The sequence below is a fragment of the Adiantum capillus-veneris genome, chromosome 27 (genome assembly GCF_014529385.1).
Source record: "Adiantum capillus-veneris isolate H3 chromosome 27, ASM1452938v2, whole genome shotgun sequence".
Classification (NCBI taxonomy): Eukaryota; Viridiplantae; Streptophyta; class Polypodiopsida; order Polypodiales; family Pteridaceae; genus Adiantum; species Adiantum capillus-veneris.
Window position 1 is genome coordinate 131,670,848 of NC_140957.1, and position 27,105 is coordinate 131,697,952.

General features: G+C 44.8%; 1 protein-coding gene across 1 annotated transcript in view; it reads right to left on the reverse strand.

Moving 5' to 3' along the window:
* Positions 1–26,887, reverse strand: part of LOC147422779 (purple acid phosphatase 2-like) — a 111,263-nt gene extending 84,376 nt beyond the window's left edge. The window contains exon 1 of the mRNA XM_086502372.1: positions 26,573–26,887. Within this exon, the coding sequence (XP_086358498.1) occupies positions 26,573–26,755 (183 nt within the window). The 5' untranslated portion in view covers positions 26,756–26,887. The remainder of the gene's footprint in view (positions 1–26,572) is intronic.
* Between the last annotated feature and the right edge of the window lie 218 nt (positions 26,888–27,105).

The following is a 27,105-nucleotide window of genomic DNA, read 5'->3' on the forward strand; positions in this document are numbered from 1 at the left end:
TAGCGGTCCCCTCGCGTCCCCGAACCTCTTGGGGGTATTAGGGACCGTTTAGGGCCAAAACCCTAAACCTGCAGAAACACACAGCAGGCTGTAATTTACTGTTTCGGGCTCTGTTTCGCGTGCCGGTCGCATCCGTAGCAAGTCCTCGAGCTCCCGCACTTGTAGGGCTACTTGCCCTTTGAATCCGACGAGATTTCTGGCATGAAACCTCTCCGAATTCACTTGTACCTGCGGGGGATTAGCCGCTAGCTAATCCAGTACCTGTGCAAGAGGCTCTTGCCTCAGCAATCGCGCATGAACCCACACAACTGTACGTTGGTCAAATGAAAAGCCCACTAGAGGGGCATAACATACTGCCATAAAGGAGAGAGAGGGCAATGCGTAGCGTGCAGGGCATCACCCCTGGCACCGCACTGTACATAGGAGGGAAAGCAAGCACTCCATAGCTCTTAACCTGTGACAGAAATCTGCAAATGAGCCTTCTTCCTCCTGAATTCAGTGCCACTTCTTGTTGCATGAGGAAAGTGCACCAGAATGTGCCACTTGGCGCATTTACAAGCATTTTCCCGTTTCGGGGTTGCCGCCTAAAAATCTCCCAACCGGTTGCCCAGTTGACTTCACGGCAGAGTAAGAAAATGTTCCCATAGTCATACCGGAGGTAATGACGCGAACACATTTTCAGGTCCCAAAATAGCAGTTCCCTAAATTTTAGGAGATGCTACCATTGTATCTTTCTAGGTCATCTGACCCCCTTTGCACACTGCAGCCACACCCAAAACTGAAATGTAGCCTCTGTAGCAAAGGATTCCACTTTGGCTAGTCAATGACCCCACTTTGGCTAACCATAGTCTTTGTCCAACCTTAGTGCTCTCTTGCCCTCAGGCCTGGACTCCCTCTGGACAGTTCCACACTAGCTATGCAATGCAGGGCAGTTAGATTTCCCAAGGGGTGTTTCCAAAAAGTGAAAGTAAATAAATAATAAGAAAGAAATCAACAAAAAGGATAGATAGTAGTCACACGCTGGTGACAACCCGCTTTTTGCATTGGACTGTACGGCAGCAGTACAAAAAAAAAGCAAGGCTGAATTCTACGCTGATTTTTGGCAGCTTTTGAGTCAAAACTGCTTTATTTTAATGCTTTTAAAAGGGAAGCTTTGGGGCTCTGCTTTTGGTATCCCTTGTGATCATAAATAGATACTGCTTTATTTTAATGCTTTTAAAAGGGAAGCTTTGGGGCTTTGCTTTTGGTATCCCTTGTGATCATAAATAGATGGGCAGGGCTCCCACTGTGCAGAGCATCTGGACGCAAAGTCTGAGAGTGAGACCCCTCCCACTCCTTGTACTTTTGAGTTGTAGATTAATACAAAAAGAAATATCGAAAGGGGCACCAGTCCTTAGGGCCAATATCTCTAGGCACGGAACTCCGTCGGGCCGTGTCGAATCAATTGTGAACTGTGAATTGTTTTGAAGTAAATCTCTCCTGTGTCGCGGTAGAATCTTGACTTGGAGTGTCCAAGTTTGTTACAATGGTATCAGATCGCAGAAAGATTCTTCTTCTACGAAGGATTCGATCCTTTTTACAGCGCGCACAGCTTTTGGGAAAGATCTTCGTGTCCCGACTTCGAGCGCAGAAAGATTCTTCTTCTACGAAGGATCCGATCCTTTTTACAGTGCACACAGCTTTTGGGAAAGAATCTTCGTGTCCCGAGCCCGGGCTTATTAGCCACTCCACCCTTCATACATCGCGTATCGGACGCGCTCCCGTCTTCATCGCTCTGTTTTATAGGGCATAAAGCCATTAAAAATCCCAGATTACACATGGGTTCTGGTGAAAAATCTGACAAAGATGATGTCACAAAGTGATGACGTGTCTGCTCGGGAGCCGAAACCATGACTACTGCTGAAAATCCTAATTCTACAAACCCTAACCCTAAAACTTGCAAACCCTAAAATCTGCCAGAAACCCTTACACTAATCCTAACCCTAAAAATTGTCATAAACCCTAACCCTAGCAGCAAGCTGAAAACCCGTGAAAAGCGTTGGCATGCTGACGTGGCACCGTACGGCTGCTTTTGCGACAAATTTGCCAAGCTTTTGGGCGACAGCAGTTTTCCTGCTTTTCTCTACGCAATTTGTGTGTGAGAGAGAGAGAGAAAAAGGCTTTGTTTTATTAAAAGCCCCACAGAGAGAGAGCTTGTGAAAGAAAAGAGTTCTACTTTATTTTCAAGCTTTTGGGGCTCTGCTTTTGGCATCCCTTGTAATCAATAAATAAGTGGTGAGAGCTTACACTCTGCAGAGCATCTGGATGCAGAGTCTGAGAGTGAAACCCTAACCACTCTCTTGTACTTTGAGCTGATTAATACATAAAGAAATACCGAGAGGGGTGCCAGTCTTTGGGGCCAATATCTCTAGGCACGGAACTCCGCCGGGCCAGTGCAAATCTATTATGAGCTGTGAAGTGTCACGTGACACATCCAACCCTACGTGTCCGTGGACAAGCTACAGCATGACCAAGGTTCAGTACAGTCAAGTCAGTCTAGAATAGGAAGTGATCTGGCACTTTTGTGAGTCTATTTGTCGACCGTGCATGCCCAGTCACTTACTGTAGATGCATATCCTCTGGTTGCACACAGCATGATCATAAGCATTCCCATCAGAATCCATCAAGGGAATTTTCCAGTGCATTTAGCCTATTTTTGACATTTTTCACGTATTATTTTTAAGTGACTTTTGTTGGAAAGTAGATAGGGCAAATTGAGTAAGTTTGTATATAAGCAAACCTAAACTAGCACTAAATGGCAAAAGAGGCAACAGGAGCCAAGCTCAGCAGGCAACTTCTCCAACAAGACCCCTTGGTGGATTTCCTCCAAGCAAGAAGAACCTTTCCCCTAGCGTTTTCTTCATCAAGCACCTTCGCCATTCCTTGCATCAGCATGGCGTTTTTGCATCAGCACCATCGCCACAGAAACTCCCACCCCCTGATGTTTTTGAAGAAGATCATCGCTAGCAGAACTTCCCACAACAGCGTTTTTGGTCATAGCAAATTCAGCCCTAACGAAGTAGCAAATTCAGCCCGGAAAGACAATGCATTAGTTTTCAGCCTTAAGAGCCTCGGTTTTCAGCCCTAAAACCTGCAGATTTTCAGCGTCAAAGACCCACAGAAACAGCCCCAGAATCAGCGTTTTTGGACTAGTCTCAGATTTCAACCCATAGCGTTTTTGGACAGCAGATAAAAGATTGCAGATTTCAGCCCTTAGGTCGGTGTCGTCATCGTCGACATAGCCTAGACTTGCATCAGTCTCATGCATCACCATTGTACCAGATTGTGCAATCAATAGTAGACTACTCTCGCCGACGAGAGTGGGGCCTTCGGAGGAGGGTTTTACAACGTCTCTGGTGTCGTATCTCTCTTCTCTCTCTATCTCTCAGTCTCATACACTTGCACGCACAGTGTCCATTCACTTTGTTTGTGATCATAGCATTCTCTCATTAAGAAGGGAAGGCTCTACGTTCCATAAGAACAAAAGGAACCTTGAGCACAATTCAGAGCACTCATCTTGAGCAAAGCGCAAACATTCTTTCCGCTGCACCTAACTTTGGTATCAAAGCTTTGGCGGTGTTCTATATCACTCAAGGAAAGAACCACAAGAATCACAAGAATTTTTTTTGCTTGTTGCGGTCGCACCCAAGTTCGCTTGGGCGTGTCGATTCCTAATCGTGTTTTTGAAGAGTGGCACGAATCCCAAGAAAGAAGGGCTTGTCCAGCCTCCCCTTGTGTCTCTTTTCACTCATTGAGAGCGGACCGTGCACTTAGCGGGCGGCCAATCGACGTGAGGTGGGAAAAAGCAACCTTGGTGTGAGCGCAAGGCCACCAAGGGGTGCGCCCGCGGAAAGGAGTAGAACTTGGCTGAAGAGAAGATCCTTCTCAAACACAGATTGCAAGCGAAAGAAAACCTCAAGAACCTCAAGACCCTCAAGAACCCAAGACCCTAGTGCATGGTCATAACCCGAAGCGGAATGGATACTTCACTTACAGTTGATGAGCATGAGAGAGGCGAAGAAGAATTTTCCCCACCAGGAGGTTTTTCCGACCCTCCCCCTTCCCCATTTACGCCAAGGATTGCACTAACTCCTAAGGAGGAGTTGGACCAGATGTTTATGAAAAAGAAGCTAAAACGCAAAGCAAGATATGGAGAAAGAATGGCAAAAATGGAACGCAGACAGGCAGAAAGAAGAGCAGAAAGAGAAGCAGAACAAGAAGCAAAAAGAAAAGAAGTTAAAGCAAGACAAGAACAGAGCGACCAACAAAATTGTAAGGTGCAGTGGAATGAATGTTGTATTTTCTCAAGATTAGTGATCTTTATTGCTCAAGGTTCCTTTTAGCTCTTAGGGAAAGAGAGAGCTTTCCGTCTTATGGAGAGTGCTATGATCACGAACAAAGTGAGTGGATATTGTGCGTGCAAGTGAATGAGACGGAGAGAAGGAGAGAGAAGAGATACGACACCGAGAGGTTGTAAAACCCTCCTCTAAAGGCCCCACTCTCGTCGGCGAGTGGTCTACTTTGATTGCACAAAGGTTTACAATGCGTATGCAATGGGACTATGCCGATGACGACGACGGCGATGACGACGACGACTTGATGGCTGAAATCTGGGATCTTTTATCTACTGTTTTTCATGGTCTTCTTGGTGGCTGAAAATGACTGTTTTGGCTGCGTATTGATGGTTGAAAATGGGGGAGCATCTGCAACCAACTTGGGGGGAAATCTGCTACTGTATCTAAGTCTGAAATCTCTGTGGATCTGATGTGGTTTATGGCTGAAAACAAAACGCTGATTGCACCCTGCTGCTAGCCAAAAACACTAGGATGATCTGCATCTGCAAAGCTAAAACGCTGAAGTACCTGCTGTACAAAACGCTGGCTCTACTGTTTTGCTGGCGTTAGTAATTTACTGATACTGCTGATCCCAAAACGCTGCATGGCTGAATTGAAAACGCTAGCAATTTGGGGTCTTCTGCAAGGGAACTATCGCCAGAAGGAGGGAGACCTCAAAGCGATGGGTGCTCTGTGAAAACGCCAAGGAAGTGGGAGGTATGGCGATGGATCTGATGCTGTTGGGGCGGTACTGCTGAGAAGTTGCCTGTTGAGCGGAAAGCTCCTGCTGCCTCTTCTCCCAAAAAGTGCTAACTTGGGTTTGCTTATATATTAACTTAGCAAAATTGCCCTACCTACTTTTGTTGGAAAGTCACTTAAAATTAATAAGTGAAAATACCAATAAATAGGAAAATAGGCTAAATGCACTGGAAAATTCCCCTAACTGATGCTAATGGATTTTGATGGGAATTCAGATGATCATGATGTGTGCAACCGGAGGATATGCATCTATGCTACGTGACTGGGCATGCACGGTCTACGAATAGACTCACAAAAGTGCCAAATCAGTGCTAATCTAAACTGACTGAACCCTGCTGTGGTGTAGCTTGTCCACAGACACATAGGGTTGGGATGTGTCACGTGACATCCCCTCCTTTTCAAAGTGAGGTACTGGTACCGAACTGTATGGCGTCGAGGGAGATCGCCAACAGCATCCGGAATCATGGAAGGGACTCTTCGCCGGCCCACTCTGATGTGTGGGTCGTGCGGTACTTGAGCTTCATAAAGGTCTGCAACGCTTGCTTCTTTGGCCGCGCCGAAAGCGACACAAAGTCTTCTGAATCTCCTTTCTTGCTTCAACTTCGTCTAGAGTCGTGCTTCTTCCATCTTCAAGAATCTCCATGGTTGAAAATTCCTGAAACCATCTCCAACACAAAACCATGAACATACCCATTCCATGTAAAGTGAAGGAAAAAAATATGGTCTTCTCTAAAGACTGTGTATGCAATGTAGACGAACATAGAGACGGAATGACAAACCATTCATCCAACACATGCAAACAATGCGATCGAATCTTTTCTGTGTGATCGAAATCAATCAACTGTGGCAAATCACAATGGAAATGCCCATGTTTGGTGCTCATACTATCATGTGCTCTTTCTACAACTGTGTCATGCCAAGGAAGAGACATAGAATGTGACTTCTTGACATACAGACTTGTCAACTTTTCATGAAGAATCCATACATTCGTGCTTATCCATGAGAGAAACGTGCTCAACATACAATATGTCATGCCTAGTAAAAGGGATCACATAACAATGCCGACTAAAATACAGGAAACCTTCACGAATGAAACACTCGAACAATGCGTGCGTACCAATCATGCGAACACATAATACTTCCTGTGATGGTTCTTTGGACCAAGGCTCGAGAGCCAAGATCGCATCTTCCGGATCTATTGAAACTTCTTGTGGGGGATCTGTTGACCTCGACTCGAAAGCCAAGATCGATTCTTGGTGATTGATCGAATCTACAACGAGGTTAGCTTCGCTAGGAACAGCATCAACTAACACATCATCAATCACATCATCTTCGTGCAAGTCATCATGCTTGTCTTTGTCATCCAAATCATCATGCAAATCATTATCATTCAAATCCTGTGTGTCATGCCGTGGAGAAAAAGAGACTGAGAGTCTCCTTCTCCTGAATCCTGTAAATCTTGTCCTGCATATTAGCAATGAGAGATGGAGAATGAGCAATCCTCTCCATGAATGACAATAGGAGAATCACTCTTGGCATTGAGAGTTATAGTGTTAGTCAGAAAATCCATGAGAGCATCATTATCACGAAACCATCGAATGCCCAAAATCATATCACATCCTGAGAGAGGAGAAACAACAAATCTTCTAGTGAAGGAAGTGTGTTTTATTGCAAATAACACATCAAGGCATTCCTCGGTGATGAGAGCGTCCATACCAGGACGAAAGCCAGAGACCTTGATAGGAGATCTCGGACTAACTTCGAGGCGGACTCTCTCAACAAGAGAGGAACTGATCACATCATGCATACTACCTGGGTCAAACAATATGACAAAACGGTGCCCCGACGTACGACCATAACATTTAATGAGAGAATCATCAATGGAAGGGTCCTGAGAAACTTTGGGCACAATCGTGTTATCATTCATTGCATTGACAGATGTAGTGAGTGTTGTGGGTTCTTTAGATTCATTCGATTCAAGCTTAGGACATGTTCTTTTTATGTGACCCTTAATGTGACAATGAAAACAACGACCTTCTTTAGAATAAGTGCTTTGTTCTTCCGACGTGATGTAACCTCCTACAATTCCTTGTGCTACCTTTTCATCTGGAGTAAGCTTAGGTTTAGCAGTTGTGTTAGCCTTACCCTTAGATTCATTGGAAGAATTCTTTGATGAGAGACTGTTGGAAGATTGGTTAGAAGAGTTATCATTCTTACCATTCTTAGGAGTCTACGAGGTACTTGTGGAAGTCTTGTTCTCCTTAGGCTTTCCCTTGTTGTGCTTCATCTCTTGTGCGAGAGCAATCGCTACCGCCTTGTTGAGATCGATTGGATCGAGTACCTCGAGATCGTACTTTATATACTCGTCCAATCCAAAGAGAAAAGCCTCTTTTCGCTCTTCATCCGACATGCGTAATTGGGTACCTAGCTGCAAAACACGATTAGAAAAAGACATGACCGCCATACCATTTTTGCTTGAGAGCGCGCCAATCGTGCAAGGTACTGAGGTGGCATAAACCGCGCCTTGAGCTTGTCTTGGAAATCAGCCCAACTAAAAGAGAGGGGCGTGAAATCGTCGGCTGCCTATAGGTGCACGGCTAGCTGTGCCTCTTGCCATGTGTGGTACCAATTAATGGCATCATCGGCAAGGTACATAGCTGCTGTCAAAACTTTGCTATTGCTCGTCTTCTTAGTTGTCGCAAAATAAGCATTAAATTGATGCAACCAAGAATGAATAGCAGTAGCATCCATCTTACCGTCATACTTACTGAAGATCAACTTCTTTGTGACTGGATTGTGTGAATCCGCATCGTGGCTTGCGCCACTTGACACACTCCCACGATCTTTGGGTGGTTCGGTCTTCGAGGCTAGGACACGAGAAATAAATTCTTGATTACGAATCTCCCTTTGAGCTTCTCGCTCGGCGTCCCTTTCTGCTTTGCATTCTTTTCGTTCACGCGCTCGCGTTCGAGAGCAAGTCGATTTTCTTCTTATTGTGCCGCCAATCTTGCGTTTCTTTCGTCGCGCTCGCGTTCTATGCAAGGTGCTTGTCTTCCTGTTTATCCATCATGGCCATCATCTCCTTCATCATTGCTTCCATAGGGTCTAGCGTAGATGGCGAAGGGGGAGGGTTGGAAAAATCTCCTGGTGGGGAAAATCCTTCGTCGCCTCTCTCATGCTCATCACCTGAATGCGAAGTATCCATTCCGCTTCGGGTGACGACCATGCACTATGATCTCGGGGTCTTAAGCGCGCGAGGAACTTGGGTTCTTCAGGGTCTTGAGGTTCTTGAGGTCCTTGATTCGTGAGAATCTTAGGTTCTTGAGGTTCTTCAGTCTTGAGAGTGTTGGGTTCTTGGGGTTCTTGAGGTTTTCTTTCGCTTGCAAATCGCGTTGGAGAAGGATCTTCTCTTCACCCAAGATCTACTCCTTTCTACGGACGCACCCCTCGGCGGCCTTGCGCTTACACCAAGGTTGCTTTTTCCCACCTCACGTCGATTGGCCGGCCGCTAAGTGCACAGTCCGCTCTCAATGAGTGAAAAGAGACACAAGGGGAGACTGGACAAGCCCTTCTTTCTTGGGATTCCTGTCACTCTTCAACAAAACACGATTAGGAATCGCCACGCCCAAGTAAACTTAGGTTCATGCGACCGCAACAACCGAAAAAAAATCTTGTGGTTCTTTTGGTTCTTTCCTTGAGTAATGCAGAACACTTCCAAAGCTCTGATACCAATGTAAGGTGCAGCGGAATGAATGTTGTATTTTCTCAAGATTAGTGATCTTTATTGCTCAAGGTTCCTTTTAGTTCTTAGGGAAAGAGAGAGCTTTCCATCTTATGGAGAGTGCTATGATCACGAACAAAGTGAGTGGATATTGTGCGTGCAAGTGAATGAGACGGAGAGAAGGAGAGAGAAGAGATACGACACCGAGAGGTTGTAAAACCCTCCTCCGAAGGCCCCACTCTCGTCAGCGAGAGTGGTCTACTTTGATTGCACAAAGGTGTACACTGCGTATGCAATGGACTGATGCAATGGGACTATGCCGGTGACGACGACGGCGATGACGACGACGACTTGATGGCTGAAATCTGGGATCTTTTATCTACTGTTTTTCATGGTCTTCTTGGTGGCTGAAAATGACTGTTTTGGCTGCGTATTGATGGCTGAAAATGGGGGAGCATCTACAACCAACTTGGGGGGAAATCTGCTACTGTATCTAAGGCTGAAATCGCTGTGGATCTGATGTGGTTTATGGCTGAAAACAAAACGCTGATTGCACCCTGCTGCTAGCCAAAAACGCTAGGCTGATCTGCATCTGCAAAGCTAAAACGCTGAAGTACCTGCTGTACAAAACGCTGGCTCTACTGTTCTGCTGGCGTTAGTAATTTGCTGATACTGCTGATCCCAAAACGCTGCATGGCTGAATTGAAAACGCTAGCAATTTGGGGTCTTCTGCAAGGGAATTATCGCCAGAAGGGGGGAGACCTCAAAGCGATGGGTGCTCTGTGAAAACGCCAAGGAAGTGGGAGGTATGGCGATGGATCTGATGCTGTGGGGGGGGTACTGCTGAGAAGTTGCCTGTTGAGTGGGAAGCTCCTGCTGCCTCTTCTCCCAGAAAGTGCTAACTTGGGTTTGCTTATATATTAACTTAGCAAAATTGCCCTACCTACTTTTGTTGGAAAGTCACTTAAAATTAATAAGTGAAAATACCAATAAATAGGAAAATAGGCTAAATGCACCAGAAAATTCCCCTAACTGATGCTAATGGATTCTGATGGGAATTCGGATGATCATGCTGTGTGCAACCGGAGGATATGCATCTATGCTAAGTGACTGGGCATGCACGGTCTACGAATAGACTCACAAAAGTGCCAGATCACTGCTAATCTAAACTAGTTGAACCCTGTTGTGGTGTAGCTTGTGCACGGACACATAGGGTTGGGATGTGTCACGTGACAAAAACAAAGAGTTCAGGCGACTCTTTTCTCAAGTTCATGCGCAGATGCAAGAGATTTGGCAATGGAGACTCTCTCAGTCTCTTCTTCTCCAAAGCATGACACACAGGATTTGCATGATTATGAGAAGCATGACGATGATTTGATTGACAATGATTTGCATGATGATTTGGATGCCAATCACAAGCATGATGATTTGCATGATCAAGATGTGATTTCTCACAAGCATGATGAGTTGCATGAAGATGATGTGATTGTTCACAAGGATGATGTGTTAGTGGATGCTTTTTCTAGCGAAGCTAACCTCGTTGTAGATTCGATCAATCACGAAGAACTGATCTTGGCTTTCGAGTCGAGGTCCAAAGAACCCCCACAAGACGATTCGATCATTCAGGAAGAACCGATCTTGGCTCTCGAGCTTAGGTCCAAAGAACCCTTGCAGGAAGTATCATGTGTTCGCATGATTGATACGCACGCATTGTTCGAGTGTTTCATTCGTGATCGTATCTTGTATTTTGGTCAGCGTCTTTATGTGATCCCATTTCCTAGGCATGACATATTGTACGTTGAGCACGTTTCACTCATGGATGAGCACGGATGTATGCAGATTATTCATGAAAAGCTGAAAAGTATGCATTCAAGGAAGTCACATTCCATGTCTCTTCCTTGGCACGACACAATGGTAGAAAGAGCACATGAAAGTATGAGCACCAAGCATAGGCATTTCCGTTGTTAATTGCCACAGTTGATTGCTCTACATCATAAGAGAAAGATTCGATCTCATTGTTTGCGTGTGTGTGGTGAACGGTTTGGCACCCTGTCTATTTGTTCATCTACATTGCATGCACAATCTATTAGGACGACAAGATTTTTTCCATTCACTTTACAGAGTGGGCCGGCGAAGAGTCCATTCCAGGATTCTGGATGCTATTGCGATCTCCCTCGACGCCATACAGTTCGGTACCAATACCTCACTTTGAAAAGGAGGGGATGTCACGTGACACATCCAACCCTATGTGTCCGTGGACAAGCTACAGCATGACCAGGGTTCAGTACAGTCAAGTCAGTCTAGAATAGGAAGTGATCTGGCACTTTTGTGAGTCTATTCGTAGACCGTGCATGCCCAGACACTTAGTGTAGATGCATATCCTCTGGTTGCACACAGCATGATCATAAGCATTCCCATCAGAATCCATTAGGGGAATTTTCCAGTGCATTTAGCCTATTTTCTCTATTTTTGACATTTTTCACGTATTATTTTTAAGTGACTTTTGTTGGAAAGTAGGTAGGGCAAATTGAGTAAGTTTGTATATAAGCAAACCTAGACTAGCACTAAATGGTAGAAGAGGCAACAGGAGCCAAGCGCAACAGGCAACTTAGGCAACTTCTCCAACAAGACCCCTTGGTGGATTTCCTCCAAGCAAGAAGAACCCGCTTTTGTGCTGGACTCTACAGCAGCATTACGGAAAAAAGCAAGGCTGAATTCTACGCTGATTTTTGGCAGCTTTTGAGTCAAAATTGCTTTATTTTAATGCTTTTAAAAGGGAAGCTTTTGGGGCTCTGCTTTTGGCATCCCTTGTAATCAATAAATAGATGGGCATGGCTCCCACTCTGCAAACCATCTGGACGCAGAGTCTGAGAGTGAGACCCCTCCCACTCCTTGTACTTTGAGTTGCAAATTAATACAAAAAGAAATACCGAGAGGGGCGCCAGTCTTTGGGGCCAATATCTCTAGGCACAGAACTCCGTCGGACGTGTCGAATCAATTGTGAACTGTGAACTATTTTGAAGTGAATCTCTGCTGTGTCGCGGTAGAATCTTGACTTGGAGTGTCAGTTTGTTACACTATCTACTCGAAACTAACTTTACCATCTTCACATGCCATCAAGTTTACGCTACTTCTTGTCGTAGGAGCAGCTTTCAAAAAAGCAAATGAGGTGGGCTAACATCCACAGTTTCATATCTAGATAGTCCACGTTCAAGGACAAAAGAATTTAGTGGGAGATGCATTGTCTAGAAAGCCCTTGGTTCTGGCTATTTCCGCAATACATCATCGAAGCTTCTAGGCTATGGTAGATCAGTACGCCAGAGATCCTGATTTTGCAAATATCTTTCACTGGATACAAAGTGGAGAGACAGTTTCAAGCCATTCCATACAGGACGCCTATTTTGTCACAAAGTGATGACGTGGCTGCCCTTAAACCCTAAACCTAAATGCAAGGAAACAAAAACCCTAATTTCAGTCAAAAACCCTAATTCTGCCCTAACCCTAACCCTAACTCTACCCTAACCCTAACCCTAATTGCCAGTGTTGAATCAATTGTGAACTATGAACTGTTTTGAAGTGGTTATTTGGTGTTGTCGTGGTAGATTCTTGACTTGGAGTGTCCAAGTCTGTTACAGTGGTATCAGAGCACGGCCGATTTCTCTTCTACGGGAAATCTGATCCCAAATTTTTTTTTTCCGCGGCACCTATGGCTTCACGCAAGGATCAATCGACTCCCTCTGCATCCGGAGATGCGACAAGGGATCACAACGAAGATTCCGACAAGGAGTATGGCACGCCTCGGCCTACTCAGGCAGAGCACGAGAGATGGAGCACCGTCAATTGATCGGCGATGCAACAAAGATGATGCTAATTTTGCGAAGGACCCAAAATTTGCAAAATATATGAGCAAGACTTCTTTTCAGGAAGTGCATGCGCAGTCGCAGAAAACCACACCACCACCCCCAAAACCCGCTCTCAAGAAACCTTCTGCTCACAAGAAATATTCAGAGAAGGAATTAGAAGAGGTGGTTGATGCACGGATTGCTCAGCTTTTTGACGCGCAAAACAAAGCTAAAAAGCACGGCAAAAAGCAGAAGCAAGGCACTGACTTCCCGGGTTATTTGGGTCATCAGTCGACATTTGAAAAGGCAAAGAAACAAAAGAAGCGTGTTTGATTCGAAGAAGTACCTAGTTCTTCTTCTTCTTCTTCTTCTTCTTCTTTTTCTTCTGACAGTTCTTCTAGCTCATCTGATTCGAGCGAAGAAGACCAAAAAGGCAAAAAGCAAAGCAAGAAACAACGCTTCGAAAAGGGCAAGAAAAAGGCAAAGAAGTCTAAATCTCGCCCAATGAGTGACAGTTCTACAGAGGACTCGTCTACAGACAGTTCAGACTCTCACGACAGCAACTTTTATGAAAAGAAGAAGAATTTTTATAAAGCCAACCAATATGACTTTCTGGAAGATAAAAGCAAGAAGGTCCGAGAGTTTAAGGAAGGAGGACAATCAATTAAATTGACACGTTTTCGGGATATAGAGATGCTTCGAAGGCTTTGCCTTTTGTACAGCAGTTTGACATCGCTTTCGCGGGAGGATGCTACTTAGAGCACTCTAAGATTCGGAGAGCTGCCTCTTACTGTAAGCGGAATGCTCAAACTTGGTGGTCCACGCTTCTTTTAAACAAGACTGCGCCAGTTAAATGGCTGAGATTTTAGAAGCTTTTTATTTCTTCTTGGCTGACTCAAGAGTATGAACGCGATATACGAGCTGCTTGGAACCATCTTCCGATGACCAAGAAAGATACAGTGGACGCTTATTGCGAGAGATTCTAGAGCTCTTTTCTACCCGCCTCTTCATTCAAGAAGATCTCGTTCAGAGAACAGATTGAGCGGTTTACCTTGGGTCTACCTACAAAGATCCGAGATCACTGCTTGGAACAGAAGTCATCTTCTATTCAGGAGTTGATGAGTCATGCGAAACGAGGTTTTTGTCATTCACTCTCGCAGTCTGACCTACCCCACCGATGAGGTCATGACACAACGAACCGAACAAACTTTAGCAAATGAAAGTAGAAAGAAAAAGAGAAACCCAGAAAAGAAGGATGCACGACCCAAGCTTACTCCTCAGGAGAGAGCTCGCTTCATCAGGGAGGGGAAGTGTTTCGGATGCGAGAAATATGGACATATCTCCGCAAAGTGCCCTAAAAAGGCACAGAAAGGACAGAATGACAAGGACGACGAAAGGCCTGAGAGTTCGAGAGCAGCTGAGGAACGTGGAAGAAAAGGCAAGATGAAAACAAGACTGGTTCCAGATTGTGTGGGTACCAATCCCAACACAATGGACGAGAGTACAGAACTTTGCCGAGCTTGGGGCAAAGTGAAAGACCAAGAGGCCCTGATCTTCTGTGATGGAGGAGCCAAGGCCAACTTCATTTCACCAGAATTGGCGACGCGGCTCGAGATCACTCCCGATCGGATGGGACCACTTGCGGAGGCTGTTCTAGCGGCACCCGACAGGGACGTAGCCATTACATCTGTCATTGGCAAACTTCGGTTGCATTGTCAGGGGTATTTGGGGCATGAGGACTTTTACATAATGCCTTTGGAAGGTTGTGATGTTCTCTTGGTAATTCCCTGGTACCACAAGAACAACGCCGTGGTCGACTATCAGGCGAGGAAAGCGACATTGACTGCAGAGAAGGGCAGAACCATTGTACTTGACATTAAACTGAAGGGCGAGTCTGTCCCTATTGTATCGGCTTCGGCCATTTCTAAATTAATGAAATCCAGTCTATTTGTTTACTCGATCTTTATGAAAGAGTTGAGTGATGAGGATAGGACAAATATGTCTAAACTTGATAAAGAACCCCAAGATTTTCTCCACTCTCACGCCGATTGGTTCTTAGAGGGCCTACCAGGCGAGTTACCACCTGCTCGTCCTGAAGATCATACCATTGATCTGCCACATGGAAGCACACCACCGAACCGGCCACCTTACCGTGTGAACCGAGCAGAGAATGAAGAGATTATGAACCAAGTGAAAGACCTCTTGAAAAAGGGTCGTGTCCAGCCTAGTACTTCACCATATTGCTCTCCAGTGTTGTTGGTTTTGAAGAAAGACGGATCTTGGAGAATGTGCATCGATTATAGAGCTCTCAACAAAATCACCATCAAGAACAGATTTCCGATTCCTAGGATCGATGATATACTCGACAGATTACGTACTTTAGCACGATTGATTTGAAGAGTGGATATCATCAGATCATAATCGTGCCGGGAGACGTTTACAAGACAACATTCCGGATGACTTTTGGGTTATTTGAGTTTTTGGTGATGCCTTTTGGCTTAACCAATGCTCCTGCGACATTTAATCGGATCATGGACAGGATTTTTCGAGAGTACAGGCTATTTGTTGGCACTTTCTTTGACGATATCATTGTTTTCTCCAAGAATGAGACAGAACATAGAGATAATCTGCTTCAGGTCTTTCAAGCATTACGAGATTACAAGTTAGTGATTAATGCAAAGAAAAGTGAATTTTTCCTACCAGAGATACATTTTTTGGGACACATTGTGTCAGCAGCAGAAGTGCAAATGGATCCGGCCAAGATAGAGACTATCCGTGATTGGCCCGATTTGAAGAATGCCCATGAAGTTAGAAGCTTCTTGGTACTGTGTTCGTACTATTCGAAAGTTTGCAAAGGTTGTGTAAGGTGCAACGGAATGAATGTTGTATTTTCTCAAGATTAGTGATCTTTATTTGCTCAAGGTTCCTTTTAGTTCTTAGAGAAGGAGAGAGCCTTCCGTCTTATGGAGAGTGCTATGATCACGAACAAAGTGAGTGGATATTGTGCGTGCAAGTGAATGAGACTGAGAGAAGGAGAGACGAGAGATACGACACCCGAGAGGTTGTAAAACCCTCCTCCGAAGGCCCCACTCTCGTCGGCGAGAGTGGTCTACTTTGATTGCACAAAGGTGTACAATGACGATGCAATTGGACTATGCCGATGACGACGACCGTGATGACGACGACGACTTGATGGCTGAAATCTGCGGTCTTCTAATCGCTGAAATTCGGGACTGTTCGGTGGCTGAAAATGACTGTTTTGTCTGCGTTTTTATGGCTGAAAATTGGGGGAGCTGCTGCAACCAATGGGGCTGATTCTACTGCTGTCCATAGGGCTGAAAACGCTGTGGTCTGATGCGGTAAAGGCTGAGAATCAAAAACACTGAATCTGCTTGCTGAGATGGCTGATGAAAAACCAAAACGCTAATGCATCTGCTACACTTGGCTGCAAATGAAAACGCTACTTCTTGCTGATGCTTGTAGAAAACGCTACTTCTGATCTAGGACAGAAAATCCAAAACGCTGATGCAAGGCTGATTTGGCAAACGCTAGCAAATGGGACTTGATGGCGATGCTGGGGATCTGCTATGGCTAGGATACTGAGGGTGATGGCGATGGTCTGCAAATGAGGAAACGCCAAGAATTTGGGAACTTGCCCGGCAAGGATGGGGATCCAAAAACACTGGGGGTGCTGGGGGGACTGCTGAGAAGTTGCCTGTTGAGCGGGAAGCTCTTGCTGCCTCTTCTGCCAGAAAGTGCTAACTTGGGTTTGCTTATATATTAACTTAGCAAAATTGCCCTACCTACTTTTGTTGGAAAGTCACTTAAAAATAATAAGTGAAAATAACCAAAAATAGGAAAATAGGCTAAATGCACTGGAAAATTCCCCTGACTGAACCTGATGGATTTTGAAGGGAATACTGATGATCATGCTGTGTGCAACCGGAGGATATGCATCTACACTCAGTGACTGGGCATGCACGGTCTACGAATAGACTCACAAAAGTGCCAGATCACTGCTAATCTAAACTGACGGGAACCCTGCTATGGTGTAGCTTGTCCACGGACACATAGGGTTGGGATGTGTCACGTGATAGGTTGCTTCCCCTTTGCATATCTTGACACAGAAAGGAGTCCCTTTCTCGTGGGGACCCACAGAGGTAACTGCCTTTTAGACATTGAAAGAGAAATTGACTACGGGACCAGTTTTAACTTTGCCGGACTTGCAGAAGTCATTTGAAGTAATATTGTGATGCTTGTGGTTGTAGTCTGGGTGCGGTCTTAATGCAAGAAGGCCATGTCATTGCTTACGAGAGCGGATTGTTCTCAAGGCCGGAGATGACAGCACAGATTTATGAGAAAGAGCTTTTGGCGGTTATCCATGCTCTTACTCAATGACGGCACTACCTACTCAGAGCGGATTTTACTGTCTTTACAGACCATCAGAGTTTACGCTACTTCTTGTCACAGAAGGAGCTATCGGAAAAGCAGATGCGGTGGGCAAACATCTTGTCACAGTTTCACTTCCGGATTGTCCATGTGCAGGGACAGAAGAATGTGGTGGCAGATGCTTTGTCTCGAAGCCGTTGGTTCTGGCTATTTCCGCGATACATCATAAAAGCTTCAAGGATATGGTCGACCAGTATGCTACAGATACAGATTTTGCAGACATGTTTTCACACGGATACGGGATGGGGAAACAGTAGCGGGATATTCCATTCGGGATGGCTTCTTGATGAGAAAAACATGTAGTGCATTACACAGCCGTTGAGGGAAAAGGTTATGACTGAATGCCAATGTCCACCTTTTACGGGTCATCGCGGCATCGCTACCACCATGAAAGGGGTAGAGAGATACTTCTTTTGGTCGAGACTCAAGAAGGATATGGAAGAGTTTGTGCATAGTTGCTTGGTATGCCAGAAGGTCAAGTTTGACAGGCATAAAGCAGAGCAATTGTTACAACCTTTGGCCATACCCGCCCGCCTCTGTGAAAGTATTGCGATGGATTTCATTTTTGATCTCCCGAGAACACAGAGTGGTCAAGATGGTATCTGGACTGTTATTGACAGATTTAGCAAACAGGCTCATTTCATTCCAGTGAAGAAAACAGTCAAGCCGGATCACTTAGCACGACTGTTTGTGGCCCAGATTTTCAGATTACATGGCATGCCTGAGACGATTGTCTCCGACAGGGACCCCAGATTTACGAGTTTGTTTTGGAAGGCAATTTGGGAGAACATTGGCACGCGGTTGCAGTTCTCGTCATTGTTCCATCCGCAGACTAATGGGCAATCTAAGATTGCCAATTCAGTGGTTTTAGCTTTATTGAAGTCTTATATCTCGGATCAAAAGACTCGATGGGAAAAATATCTACCTCTGGTGGAATTTGCATACAATAACACGATACACTCTTCGACGGGGAAGGCACCATTTGAGATTGTTGAAGGTGCTGCGAAGGTTCCACCCTTCCTAAGCACGAAAGATAAGATTTTTGAAGCGGATGAATATAAGCGCGACTTAGACACGGCTTTTGCCAAGGTCCGCGAGGCTTTGCAGAAATCTCAAGAACCACAGAAAAAGGCAGCGGATCGCCATTGTCGCGATTTGAAATTGAAGGAGGATGATTGGGTGCTCTTACGTTTTGAGAAGGCACGCCTGAGAAAGAAGAAGGGAAAGGAGGGGCTTTTTCCAAAGCTTAGTATGCGATACTACGAACCTTTACAGATCTCTGAAAAGATCAGTGATGTCTCCTTCCGACTGAAACTGCCTGACACTTGGAGGATTCACAATGCATTTCATGTGTCTCTTGAAACCTTTTAAAGGTGATGTGCCTGATGATGGGGAGCCTGATGAGCAACCCGAAGTGGAAGAAAACGAGGAGATCCTTGTTCCTGAACAGATTTTGGCACATAAGGACACAAAGAATAAAGGTAAAGTCCGAAGGCGGTTCTTGGTTAAGTTCAAGAACTATCCTGCATTGGATGCGAAGTGGATGGAGGAGGAGGACCTAGCAGATACTCCTCAGATTGTGAAACTTTACCTCGAAGCTTTTGGTTTAGCATAGTCTACTCCAAATGGAACCCAGAATTCAGCTTGGTCGGAGATCTGGTGCAGTGGGATGCACAAGAGGGGAGTTACTCCGCTCCTTTGTCAACAGATGCCTTAATTTTTGTACATTAAATTCACTGATATCTCTTTGAGCTTCAGGGATACTGAGAGCTGACAGTATTCTGTTGTATGACTTTATGAAATGGAATTCCAAAATATGAAACTGATTTGTTCTTGACTTGTTTGTAAGTGCAGGAACTGATAGACGAAATGGCATTTTGGTCTAATTGATCTCGAATAGACATGGTTGCAATAGGGGTTAGTCAATCGGGCATCGATGAAGTCCCGACTGGATCTAGATGCGATTGCTAGCTACATTGCCGATAAATCATGCTCTATGATCCGAATGAATGTTGAATGTCATGTGATGTCCTGTGATGTGACTGTCGATTGGTACATGTGCTAGATGTGTGTTCCTAGTACGTAGGTACTAACAGTCAGTGTCTGCTAAGACGGTTTATGGCCTCTGTTTGTTTTGCAGGCGTAATCAAGGGCGATTACAATGCTTTCAAGAGGGGGGTATGTCACAAAGTGATGACGTGGCTGCCCTAAAACCCTAAACCTAAATGCAGGGAAACAAAAACCCTAATTTCTGTCAGAAACCCTAATTCTCTCCTAACCCTAATCCTAAAAATCTGAAACCCTAATTCTGCCAGAAAAAACCCTAACCCTAATTGCTGACGTGTCATCCGGTAAAAAGCGGCGCAAGTTCCGGCAGCAAAAAGCAAGGCAGATTTGCGTGGAGTTTGCTTTTTACTGGCTACGCAAGTTGAGAGAGAAAAAGAGAGGGAAGCTCTTTTTGCTTTTGCTTTACTAAGACTCAAGAGAGCTTGAGAGAGAGAGAGAGAAAACCCTTTTTGCTTTACTTTACAAGCAAGAGAGAGAAAGAGCCTTTACTTTATTTTTAGGCTTTTGATTTTTCAGCTTTTGGGCCTCTGCTTTGGCATCCCTTGTATCTTTAAATACGTGGGTAGGCCACTCACAACTCAGAGCATCTGGACGCAGAGTCTGAGTGTGAGCGCCTGCCAGCACCCTTGTACTTTGAACACAGATTAATACAAACAGAAATACCGAAAGGAGCGCCAGTCTTTGGGCCCAATATCTCTAGGCACGGAACTCCGCCGGGCTAGTGTTGAATCAATTGTGAACTGTGGACTGTTTTGAAGTAGTTATTTGGTGCTGTCGTGGTAGATTCTTGACTTGTAGTGTCCAAGTCTGTTACAATTTGATGCGGAAAACGATGTGTGTTACACAGCCTTTGAGGCCCAGTTCATTCCGAAAAAGAAGACAATTAAGCCCGATCATTTGGCAAAACATTTGGTCTCACAAATTTTCCAATTACATGGCATTAGCATAACCGCGAACGTTTCAAGGCCGAAACGTTGCACCCTGAAACACGGCGTTTCACCACGAAACGTTTCACTCCAAAATTAGAGCACAGTCAAACGTGTGTCACGTGACACATCCCAACCCTATGTGTCCGTGGACAAGCTACACCACAGCAAGGTTCAGTCAGTCCAGTCAAGTATAGATTAGCAATGATCTAGCACTTTTGTGAGTCTACTCGTAGACCGTGCATGCCCAATCACTGAGTGTAGATGCATATCCTCTGGTTGCACACCGCATAAGCATAAGCACGTGGGTAGGCCACTCACAACTCAGAGCATCTGGACGCAGAGTCTGAGTGTGAGCGCCTGCCAGCACCCTTGTACTTTGAACACAGATTAATACAAAAAGAAATACCGAAAGGAGCGCCAGTCTTTGGGCCCAATATCTCTAGGCACGGAACTCCGCCGGGCCAGTGTTGAATCAATTGTGAACTGTGGACTGTTTTGAAGTAGTTATTTGGTGCTGTCGTGGTAGATTCTTGACTTGTAGTGTCCAAGTCTGTTACAATTTGATGCGGAAAACGATGTGTGTTACACAGCCTTTGAGGCCCAGTTCATTCCGAAAAAGAAGACAATTAAGCTCGATCATTTGGCAAAACATTTGGTCTCACAAATTTTCCAATTACATGGCATTAGCATAACCGCGAACGTTTCAAGGCCGAAACGTTGCACCCTGAAACGCGGCGTTTCACCACGAAACGTTTCACTCCAAAATTAGAGCACAGTCAAACGTGTGTCACGTGACACATCCCAACCCTATGTGTCCGTGGACAAGCTACACCACAGCAGGGTTCAGTCAGTCCAGTCAAGTATAGATTAGCAATGATCTAGCACTTTTGTGAGTCTACTCGTAGACCGTGCATGCCCAATCACTGAGTGTAGATGCATATCCTCTGGTTGCACACCGCATAAGCATAAGCATTTCCATCAGATTCCATCAAAGTCAGTTTGGGGATTTTTCAAGTGACTTTATCCCATTTTTCCCTATTTTCAACATTTTTCACTTATTTATTAAGTGACTGTTGTTGGGTACTCAGTAGGGCAAATTGGGTAAGTTAATATATAAGCAAACCCAAGTTAGCACAATTTGGCAGATGAGCAAAGAGCACAACAGGTTTCCCCAACCAGCAGGTGCCCCCTCCCTCTCTCAACAAGAACCTCTCCAAGCCTCCCTTGGTGAGATCCACCTCCCTTCAGCCATTGGCGTTTTCTGGTATCGCCAGCAGAGCCATCACCTTGGCGTTTCCCCACCTCAGCCTATCGCCCTCAAGCCTCTCTGCTCAGCGTTTTGACATCAGCAATTTCAGCCAAGCTCAGCAAATTACTAACGCTAGTACTGCTGCCCATTTCAGCGTTTTTCAGCATTGATAAACCTGCAAATATCAGCGTTTTCAGCATGCGACAGGAACCCTAAAACGCAGCTTGATGGTGTAAGCACATCAGCGTTTTTGTCTTCAGCATGACCCTCGACAACCCCATCATATTCAGCCATAAAGACAGCAGTGAAACAGACATTTTCAGCCCTGAAACAGCCACGAAATTCAGCAGTTAGAAGATCTCAGATTTCAGCCCTAAAGTCGTCATCGTCGTCATCGGCATAGTCCAAGTTGCATCAGTCCATTGCATACGCATTGTACCACTTTGTGCAATCAAAAGTAGACCACTCTCGCCGACGAGAGTGGGGCCTTCGGAGGAGGGTTTTACAACCTCTCGGGTGTCGTATCTCTTCTCTCTCCTTCTCTCAGTCTCATACACTTGCACGCACAATATCCACTCACTTTGTTCATGATCATAGCACTCTCCATAAAGACGGAAGGCTCTCTCCTTCCCTAAGAACTAAAAGGAACCTTGAGCAAATATAGATCACTAATCTTGAGAAAATACAACATTCATTCCGCTGCACCTTACAACGTGAGACCAAAACGTGCGTTTAGAGACTTTGAAGCTAAAACTATGGTAACTTCTTGTTAGTGAAACGGCTTGTGTTTCACTTGGTGAGCGAAACGTTTCAAGGCCCGAAACGTTTCACCTGTCCCGACCTATCGAAACGCGTTTCATGGTGACGCTGCATGGCATGTCTAAGTCCATTCTTTTGGACAGAGATTCCCCAATTGACTAGTTTGTTTAGGAGGACAATCTGGGAGAACATTGGCACACGGTTGCACTTCTCGTCCTCGTTCCACCCATAGACAGACGGGCAATTTGAGATAGCCAATTCAATGGTTTTGGATTTGTTGAAGTCTTATATTTCGGATCAAAAGACTCAATGGGAAAAGTATTTGCCCTGGGTGGAGTTTGCCTACAACAACACAGTTCATTCTTCAATAGGAAGGCGCCATTTGAGGTAGTCGAGGGTGCTAAGAAGGTCCCATCATTTTCTAAGCACCAAAGGCAATTTCTCAATCGAAGAAAAAGCAAGAAAAGCAAATTTTTGAGAAAGTCTACAAGGCATGGAAGGCCATCTAGCAGTTCAGAGGAGGAGAGCTTGTCCTTTTCTGACAATGACTAGATAAGAAAGAAGACCAAGGAGTTCAAGAAAGGGGGTCATGCCGTCAAGTTCGAGACGTTTTCAGGCTACCACGACACCCATTGAGCCCTTGAAATTGTACAATAATTTGACGTGCCTTCTTTGGAGATTGGTCCACAGAACACTCCAAGGTGTGAAAAGCAGCATCTTACTTGAAAGGAACTGCACACATGGCTATCTACTCTGTTGTTACGCAGAGAAGCACCTGCGATGTGGCTAAAATTTTCACGTCAACTTGGATATGAGATGAATCGGAAAGAAATGTCATCATGGCTTGGCATCACTTGACAAAGACTAAGAAACATACATTGGATGATTACTGCCAGAGGTTTTGCGATACTTATTTCCAATGTCTTTGTTTCAGAAGATTACTTAGAGAGACCAGATTGAGCAGTTTTGTTGTGGTTTGCTAAAGAGATTCGCGACTATTGTCTAAACTAGAAGTCTGAATCTATTCGGAGACTTATGGAACATGCTAAGCAACCACTTGGAATGCATGCCGGCTCATTGACTTATCCTACGGACATGATAGCATCCACCTCAACAGGGCAAGAGTCTGCCAATGAAAAAGAAGGAATCACGGGAACCAAATGACAGCACATCTGAAGGTTCGGACGAACTAAAGGAGCCAGATGCATGTTCATCAAAGGATTCCACCGAAAGGGGATCACATGATAGTGCGTCTCACGGTTCCAATAATTAAGACTGGCGTACCAACGGACAGAGGAAGCTACGGAAGCTACCCACAAGTCCCAAGGCACAAGGAAAGAAAGGAAAAAAAGGAATCAGTTGCTAGATCAAAGAATTCCCCAGACCAAGGATAAGATTTTTGAAGCAGATTCATATGATTTAGATTTGGATACTGCTTTTGCCAAGGTGCACGAGGCTCTTGAAAAGTTTCAAGCACGGCATAAGAAGACAACCAACAAGAATCGATGCGACTTGCAGCTGAAGGAAGATCATTTGGTGCTCTTTACAATTTGAGAAGGCACGCCTAAGGAAACAAAAGGAAAAGGAGCGGCTTTTTCCAAAGCTACGAATGCGGTACTATGGCCCTTTCTAGATTCAAGAGAAGATCAATGATGTACCCTTCAGACTAAAGTTGCCAGATACTCGGAAAATCACAATGCTTTTCATGTGAAAGTATTGAAACCTTTCAAGAGTGAGGTGCAGGTCAACAAGGAGCCTGAGAAGCAACTTGAAATGGAAGAGAGCGAGGAGATTCTCGCTCACAGGGAAAGAAAAATAAAAGGTAAAGTCAACGAGAGTTCTTAGTCAAGAACTACCCAGCATTGGATGCGAATTGATGGCGGAGGAGGACCTAGCAGATACTTCTCAGATATTGGAACTTTACCTTGAGATTTTCGGTCTAGCTTTGACTATTCCGAGAGTTGAATCTGGTACACATGGGACTACACAAGAGGGGAGTCACTCCGCTCCTTTGTCACAAGTTACCTTCATGGAATAAAGTCACTGACTTTCCTTTGGATTCAGGGATATTGATGCGTTGACAGTATTCTGCTGTATGACTTTATGAAAGAAGTACTTCGACATGCGTATTCCCAATATGAATCTGATTTATCTGTGCTCTCTCATGTAACAGTGTTTGAGTGTAGATTTGAAAGACAAAATGACTCCAGCATTTCGATCTTGAGATTCTATGGACATGATAGAAATAAAAATTAGTCAATCCGACGAGGTCTAGTGTGGATCTAGATGCGATTGCTAAACACGTTGCCCAAAGATCATGGTCCTAGATCTCGATGGATTTTATGTGATTTGATTCGAATGTGATGTGGATGTTCAATGACTGTCGTCTTTGTGCAAGTGCTGCATTTGTGTCGTCTAGTGCGTTGGTATTTAGAGTCAATGTCTATTGAACTAGTTTGTGGCTTGTGTCTAATTTTGCAGGCGTATTTGAGGGCGATTAAAATTCTTTCAAGATGGGGGTATGTCACAAAATGATGACATGGCATGTACACCCGGACGAGACCCATTTGAAAACGGACATAGAGGGCCCTTGGGGACACAAAGGAACAATTAAAAAAGAAGATCGCGTGGACTAGTGACGTGGCAAGGAGGACGAATTTCCGCAAAACGTGTTGACATGGCTGGGCTTTACGGATGTTTCCGCAATTTCTGTTGGCTACTGACGTGGTGCTATACGGGATTTTGGGTGCCACTTTTGAACAAGATGCTTTTGAGGCTTGAATCTTTTGAATTGATTGCTTTTGGGGCTCTCCTTTTGGCATCCCTTTGTAATGTTTATAAGAGCCCTTGGGGCCTCACTCTGCACAGCATCTGGACGCAGAGTCTAAGAGCAGAGGTCCCTCGGGAGTTGTACCTTGCAATGATTTATGATAAAGAAATACCAAAAGGGGTGCCCGACTTTGGGGCCAATGCCTCTGGCCATGGAACTACGCCGGGCGCTCTCTCTCTCTCTCTCTCTCTCTCTCTCTCTCTCTCTCTCTCTCTCTCTCACAAGTGTGGTAGATTGGTTATGCCATTTCCCTCTTGAATAACAGGTGAGTCAACTCTCCTCGTCGAATAGATCTTTAAGGTCTCCTAGGATAGTTTCCTACGACGTTAAAATTCTCTTCTTCGCAAGTGTGTGTGTGTGTGCGCGCGCTAATAAGAAGAGGAAAATGGTATAACCTTTCTATCACCCAAGTGTGGTGGTAGATTGGTTATGCCATTTCCCTCTTGAATAACAGGTGTTGAGTTCAACTCTCCTCGTCGGATAGATATTTAAGGTCTCTTGGGATAGTTTCCTACGACATTAAAATTCTCTTCTTCTCGGGTGTGTGTGTGCGCGCGCGCGCCCGCACGCTAATAAGAAGAGGAAAATGGCATAACCTTTCTATCACCCAAGTGTGGTAGATTGGTTATGCCATTTCCCTCTTGAATAACAGGTCTTGAGTTCAACTCTCCTCATCAGTTAAGGTCTCTTGGGATAGTTTCCTACGATGTTAAAATTTTCTTCTTCTTCTCTCTCTCTATTAAAGTTCGGTGATTTTGAAGTTTCTGTTCGTGTGTTGCTATTCATTCTCGCTTGGAGTGTCCAAGCCTGTTACAGAGGACATCCAGACGACCCATGTGGACACACAAGGATGATTTCTCATGTAAATTTGGACATATCACTTGAAGACATCTAGTTTTCTACATCTATTTAGGTGCCATTGGCACCCCAAACTGGAATATGCTGACACAGATGTATTCAATGTCTCCCTAAGGTCAAGTTCGATGCTCTGATAGGCATTGCCTTTCTTTCTCTACATAGGGTTTGAGCTAGATATGAAAATGCTCTCTTTCAGTATTAAATAAAGGTGTCATCGCTTGCTCTCAGCCACGGTAAATAAAAGAAGTTCATTAGAGGATGGTCTGATGGATGAGTGCAGAGAGATTGTGAGCTTTCCCGGCAGTCCTTAAATGACACAAAACTGGCCATTAACTATTCAGAAATGTATGCGGTCAGGAATTTCCTAATTGTCAAATTTCAAGTATCTTACTTTAATTTCTTATTTAGCAAGTAGATTTGGTTTTCTGGGGTGTTCTTAGTATCACTAGGCCATAACGGTGCCAAAGGGATGAACCTTGAAACAAAAGAAAAACTGCTCTTCTAGGTCAAGGTATGTCAAGGCTGTGTAAGAAGCTTGAACATAAACAGAAAAACCTGCTAGATGTGTTAAGACTGTGAGAAAACTTTGAGTACAAACAGCAAACCCTGTTCTTCTATGTCAAAATATGAAAAATCAGTAAAGATCTCGAGCATTGTCCTCTATGTCATAACCCAAATTGATTTTAAATACGATCAATTAATACCAAATGAAATGACACAATTGAGTAGCACCCACCTGTTGCGGAGCATTAAAGCCCTTGGGACCTCGGAAAGCCTCACTATCGATGGGCATGTCCTGCGAAGCTGCGAGCTTCCTGACATAAGAGCTTGTCACACCTGCATGACTCAGTGCCCCTCCCCAAGCAAACATGAGAACGATGATACATGCCGCAAGAGAGAGGCGCCTCGTTGACTCCATTGTAGTAGCCCAAAATCAATCGAAGCAGAATGAAGCTCTCTCTCTCTCTCTCTCTCTCTGTGTGTCTGTATATTCTATGTCGCTTGCATTAGAAAGCAAGTCCTCGCCCGATAACCATGCCACCAAAATATTTTGAGACTTCACGTTATTGAGACAAATTATTACTTCGTTAGCGAAGTGGCAGATTTTCGCTTCTTGGCCCCCTCAGCAGCCCACGTGGCTTCACCTCATCACACTGTAAAGCTCTAAAAAAGTCCGCGCTGTGAAGTCGGGTAGCGCACGCCCGACCGCTCTCCTCATACACCAAAAAAGTGCACAAGAAGAACGACCGGTACTATGCACCCAGAATC